Here is a 6319-nt window from a genome sequence, read left to right on the forward strand (position 1 = left end):
TCTTGGTTGGCAAGATGGTGTCACGCAGAAGGAAACAGAAGGCTGGCGGCCACGAGGGGAGCATACCGAGCCCACCGGGGTATTCAGGTAAGCAGCTGAGGGCCAGAGACCGACCACTTTGCGGGGAGGTGGCCTGCGGGTGACAGAGGCCTTGGCAGCTCGCCAGACGTCGGGGTGCAGGAGCCGGCCGCTCCGGCTCTAGGAGCGGATTCCGCAGGCGTTCCTACGAGAGGCCTGGGGCTTGAGCGGGTTTCTTCCAGGCGGTGCCTGGCGCCCTACAGCCTAGTGAGCAGCTTCGCGGTCCCCAGAAGCTAGTTACCCGCTGATCTGCCCGTGTCTCGGTCTTCTGCAAGCGCTTCCTGCGCAGCTGTTTTCCCTCCCACCCCCGAGGGGAAAGCCGCATCCCACTGGTGTGGACTAACTGGGAATGTGGGGCTAGGTCAGCATGAGGGGTCGAGGAACGTTAACCCCAAATAAAGAATGGGTGGAGGGAAGAGGGTTAGTGCGCCAACAGAGCAGCCCATGCTTTGGGGGCTGTCGGTGTTAGACTGCGGATACTCAGAACGCAACTCTTGAGCCCGGCCGCTAGCTCACTGTGCCCTCTCCCTCAGCCTTCTGCCGTGATTATCCGAGTACATTTCTCTCAAGCTCCCCGTGGATGGATGGACGAACAGGCGGGCAGATGGAGCTAGAAAGAGACAAAGAAAATGGAACTTGGGTGGGATAGGCACTGACCTCCTCTCAGGGTACCCCAAACTCCTGCACTCCTTTCCCTTGCTTAGCTGTTCCAGTCAAGTTCTCAGAAAAGCAGCAGGCTTCTCATTACCTCTACATGAGACAGCACAGTGTTCGCCAAGGCACGCAGTCCACGTGGCCTCCCAACCGGACTCTTTTTATCCTCAATGTGCCCCCGTACTGCACGCAGGTAAGAGTCTGGTAGGAGACCGGTGGGGGTTGTGAATGGGGGCTTGCCACAGGACCTTCGGAATCATGGCGGTCAGATGGAAATGCCAATAAACCCTCAGTGGAGGATCTTGAAAGACTGGGGCTGGGGCTGCAGAGATGGCTCAGTGGTTAAGAGCACTGACTGCTCTTCCAGAGGTCCTGAGTTCAATTCCCAGTACCCACATGGTGGCTCACAACTATCCGATGCTCTCTTTTGGTGTGTCTGAAAACAGCAACAATGTACTCATATAAGAAAGACTGGGGCTTTCAGAAAAAAAATAGGGGTTCTCCTTCCTCCCAGTTAGACAGGGCCTCCCTCTCCCTGGGCTGTTCAGGAACTCACTAGCTCGCTGAGGCTGGCCTCAAACTCGCTGTACTTGTGAACCCTCCCCGTCTTGATTCATTACAGTCATGAGTGGTCACACCTGGCTGGGAAGTTAATTATCCTTCCAACCATTTTGTTTGCTAGTTTTTCTGTTTTAAAAGACAAGTCTTAACAAGGATCATTGAAGTTCTACCTAGACATACTAATTTTCCACAGAAAGCATTACATTTGTAGTTTTGTTTCAGACAGGGTCTCTTGTAGCATGAGCCGGCTTCCTACTCACTATGTAGGTGAGGCTGGCCTTGAACTCACGATCCTTCTGCCTTTACCTCTCAAAAGTCTCCATCACACGGTTTTAATCCCAGCACTCAGAAGCAGAGGCAAGTGGATCTCTTGAGTTTGAGGACAGCCTGGTCTACAGATTGAGTTCCAGAAAGTTTTAAAGGTTTATTTTCTTGCTGTGCTGGAGACAGAGCCCAGGGCATTTCCATACCAGGCCATCTCTCTACATTCTCAGACTTACATTATTATGTAAATTACAGATTTGCTAGACCCAGAAGTCCCTGTGTAGTCCAGGCTGGTCTACACACCGTCTACATAGATACCCACACATGCCTTGAGTGCTGAGATTTCAGCCATGTGTCACCATGCCTGGTAGGATGAATTATTTTTTTGAGAAATATTAGAGCTAGGGATGTAGTTCGGTGGCAGAGCACTGGCCTAATATTATGAAGCCCTGGGTTCAATCCCCAGAACCACATAAATCAGATTTGGGGACAGGAGGATCATGGCCGGGGTTAGAGAGGTGGCTTAGTGTAAAAGGCACTGGCTGTTCTTCCAGAGGTCCTGAATTCAATTCCCACCACCCAGAAGATGTCCGATGCCCTCTTCTGGTATGCAGATGCACATGCAGACAGAGCACTCATACATACACAAAGAAGTTGTTCAAGGCCCATTTTGGGTACAGACTGAGTTCCATGCCAGCCTGGGGAGAAGAGCTGAGCCGTCCACTTGGTGCTTGTCAAAGGCCGAGCACATCTGTGTGCTCAGCACAGACCTGAGAAGTCCCCTCCTACTCCTCATGAGTGACACTGCAGTGATTAACAGACGTAGGCGGTAAGGCTTAATTACTGTCATATGAGAGTCCTTACTTTCAGGACCCCTGCCGCCATGCTGTTGTGGGAGCTGGTGACTGTTAGGGCGCCCAGGACCCTGGGTATCGTAGGTTTGGGCTCTGATGGGTAGTTGTGGGTCTAAGGGGCCTGTGGGTGTTGACATTCTGTTTCCCTCTGACCCTGGTAGGAGAGCCTGTCCCGATGCCTGTCCTCCTGTGGCACCGTCAAGACAGTAGAGCTGCAGGAGAAGCCTGACCTTGCCGAGAGCCCCAAGGAACCAAAGTCACAGTTTTTTCATCCCAAGTCGGTGCCGGTAGGCTGTCCAGCAACACCAGGTTCCACTGGAGTAGGGGCAGGGGCTGGGGCCTGGGTGGGCTCAGCAGTAGGCTTCCAGAGAGACCACTCCCCATAGCAGTCCCTGTAATGTGTGGTTTAGGAGGCTGTAAGAGTGGTGGCCTCTGGTTCTCTCAGACGTGCCACATTCTCTGACTTCCTCCTTGCCTCTGCCCTGCAGTCTCCCAGACCCCATTTCCCACTTCAGCCGGTTCCTCCTCGGGACAAGTGCCCTGGCTCTAGGAGCCCTGTTGCTGTCCCCTCTTCCTAGGTCCCTCATGTGTACTTGACATAAAGGAGAGTCTGACCCTGAGTTTATGCCTTGTTTGGTTATGACCTGCCCTAGCCTGGGGTGAGCCTGCTTTTCACTGAGTCTTCAAGAGTCCTTCCTCTGGGGACGAGCTAAAACAGGTGTCCCAGGAGCAGGTGACTAGCTAGGAGCGTGGCTGTCCCTCCCTCACACTCTGGGATGGTAGATGAACTGCCTAGTATCACATCTGCTCGTTCTGGGCAGGTATGGGGCCCTTTGCCACAAGCGGGAAGGCTCTACATGGTCTGTCTCCCTCCAGGGCTTCCAGGTAGCCTATGTGGTGTTCCAGAAGCCAAGTGGAGTGTCAGCGGCTTTGAACCTGAAGGGCCCCTTGCTGCTTTCTACAGAGAGCCACCCTGTGAAGAGCGGGATTCACAGTCAGTACTGCTGGCTCTGTCCAGTGCTTCTTCCCCGGGCCTTGGGTTGGTGAGAGACACTTTCTGGGGGGCAACATCTGTGAATGCCACAAGCTGTGTCCCCTTCTTCCTAAAGGCCTGGGCTGACAGGGCTGTTTCTGAGACACATCAGAAATAGCCTTAGCCGTCAGCACCAGGCAAGGATCAGCCCAGCATGCTGCCACTAGAACCTCCCTAGTACATGAACCTTGGCCTGAATCCCTGCACATTATAGGCCTCTGCAAGGGGATCCCAGCTGGCTGGCCATATCTGAGTGGAACCTGAATGTCCACTCTTACCAGTCACTTCCTGGAGAATGTTCTATGACAGCTGTAGGTTTGGTTTGTTTGTTTGAGCCACCAAAATTCTACTACTGTAGGTTTGGTTTTGAATGAGTGTTTATTAAGCATTTGGGCAGCAGTGGTGAAGGGCAAAGGCAGATGGCAAGCAGCAGGCGGCCAGCAAAACATCATCCAATCAGTGCTCACAGCACCCAGCAGAGATGGCTGAGAGCAGGCCAAGGGTAACAACATCAAGCCAGGGCGGAGGCTGAGGAGGCTGAGGAGGCTGAGGCAGTCTGTGGGAGCTCCTGGTTGATCACCTCCAGCAGTGAGCTCATCCCAACTTTCCCACCACAGCATGAGAAGTAGTGCCATCTGCTGGAAGTTGTTAGCCTGCTTGCTGTTTTTTCAATCTCCCTGGTTCAAAGCCGGGAAGCCAGGGGCTCGTTTGGCACAGGAGGGGTTTGGAGGAGACGGGATTGGGGGGGCGGGGGTCTCTCACTCTGAGATTGCTTTTTATTTTTTTTAATTTTAAAGAGTTTATTTTGTGTGTATGAGTGTTTTGCCTGCATGTCTATATGAGCACCACATGTGTGTCCGGTGTCCAAGGAAGTCAGAAAGGGTGGGTCCCTGCAACTGGAGCTGTAGGTGGTTGTGAGCCACCATGCTGAAACCTGGAACTAAACCTGGGTCCTGTCAGCTGAACTATCTGGTCCACTTTCAACAGGCTTAAACAGCACATGATGCTTTCCCAGCCTAGCCTACATTATACCCTGTGCCCCTCTCCCTCAGAGTGGATCAGTGACTATGAAGATTCCGTGCTGGACCCTGAGGCCCTGAGGATCGAAGTAGACACGTTCATGGAAGCCTATGACAAGAAGATAGCTGAGGTAGGGCTTCAGCAGGGCTCCGGGTATCACTCGTGTAGCCACGGGGTGGCGCTCTGTACTGTAGTGTGGTGCTGTCCTGTCCCTTACCAGAGGTGCAAGCTCCCAGTTCTGCTTGCTGAAACCTAGGCTGGCTGCCTGGGTGGTGTGGACTCCTAATGGTCTATAGGTGAAGGAAGCATCTTTGTTATGTCTGTTCCCCAACACTTGCTTCGGGGGCTGTTCTGGCCAGCAGACACTGTGGGCCTCTAGCCAGTCAGGGACATCCTTCCGCTGCAGAGCCCCGCCCATCAACAGCCTCTTCTATGCAGGAGGAGGCAAAGGCCAAGGAGGAGGAGGGAGTCCCTGATGAGGAGGGCTGGGTGAAGGTCACCCGTCGAGGCCGCAGGCCTGTGCTCCCTCGGACAGAAGCAGCCAACCTGCGTGTTCTCGAGAAGGAGAAACGGAAGCGTGCCCGCAAGGAGCTGCTCAACTTCTACGCCTGGCAGCACCGAGAGACCAAGATGGAGCGTAAGACACACTTGTGGGCACCCCCACACATCTGGGACAGGGAGCAGGGTGTCCTCAGTCACATCCTCCCTGTCCTCATGCTCCACAGAGATGGCATTTGCCCAGTGACCGAGCACTTGGGATATGGGCTTCACCTCCAGTTCCCCAGAGTGCTTGAGTGCGCCACAAGGGAGTATACAGTCTCAGCAGCTGCCTTCAGACCTCAGCCTTTGTTGGCACGGACACCTGTCTCGCTGTCTCTCCCTGTTCTAGACCCCAAGCTGCACGTCACCTGAGCAGCCTCTAGCTCTAGATGCCACCCCTCTGGCTTTAGTCAGTTAATCCACTGAATTCTGGAGCCCCAAGGCCACATCTAGGGAAAGGTGCCCCTGGGCCTCTCATCTCCTGCCTCAGCCTAGTTCTCTAGAGGGGCTGGAAACGTCCAGTTCCGTTTCCTTGTAAGATCCTGACTTTGACTCCAGGGCCCAGCAGGAATAGGGGGACATAGAAGGGAGCCACCCCTTTAGTGGGCTAGCTGGCAGTTCCTGCATACTTCCGTCATGTGACCCGCCTTGTGTGCTCTTATCCCCAGACTTAGCACAGCTGCGAAAGAAGTTTGAGGAGGACAAGCAAAGGATTGAACTTATGCGTGCCCAGCGCAAATTCCGACCCTACTGAACTGTTCTGGCCACGGCCACTGGAGAGCAGGCTTCAAGAAAAGAAAGACCAGCAGCCCTGGTCCCTCAGGGACCATGTTCTGGGAAGCGGGTACCAGGCCAACAAGTAGCTGTTCCCCATAGTTTCTATCTCTGCTAGAAGTGAAAGGCGGGGCTGCTTTGTAGGAGGAGTTGGCCTTCACAGAGCTGCCTCTGCCCGTAGAACACTCCCAGGATTCTGATGAGCTTGCCCTCCATGAAACCCCTTCTAGTAACAGCCACTTGGTATGCAGGGAAGATGATTTTATTTCTGCACAGCTGGTAGCAAGAACGGGCTCCAGAAGCCTCTGAGCCCAGAGGACCAACCCTGCTTCCTTAGCACCACCAGCTCACCAAAGTTTACCAAACACCCCAGTCCTTCTCAAAACCAGATAGGACCAGAATCTTCTTTTCCCTGCCCCTAGCTTTGCTGAACGATCCTCTGCTGTCTCTCTTGGTCTCCAAGCCAGTGAGCTCATGCCTACCCCACACCTATTTTGTGTGATGCAAGGTCCGGTACTGGCCGCTAGGAAGTGTGAACAGG

General features: G+C 53.9%; 1 protein-coding gene across 1 annotated transcript; it reads left to right on the forward strand.

Moving 5' to 3' along the window:
• On the forward strand, positions 1-5812 carry RRP7A (ribosomal RNA processing 7 homolog A). Its single transcript, XM_080939038.1, has 7 exons — positions 1-87; positions 783-925; positions 2573-2698; positions 3288-3405; positions 4497-4594; positions 4903-5101; positions 5673-5812. The coding sequence occupies exons 1-7, from the start codon at positions 15-17 to the stop codon at positions 5756-5758; spliced, it is 843 nt and encodes a 280-aa protein (XP_080795164.1). The 5' UTR covers positions 1-14; the 3' UTR covers positions 5759-5812.
• Positions 5813-6319: the final 507 nt, after the last annotated feature.

This window comes from Micromys minutus (assembly GCF_963924665.1).
Source record: "Micromys minutus genome assembly, chromosome: 27".
NCBI lineage: Eukaryota > Metazoa > Chordata > Mammalia > Rodentia > Muridae > Micromys > Micromys minutus.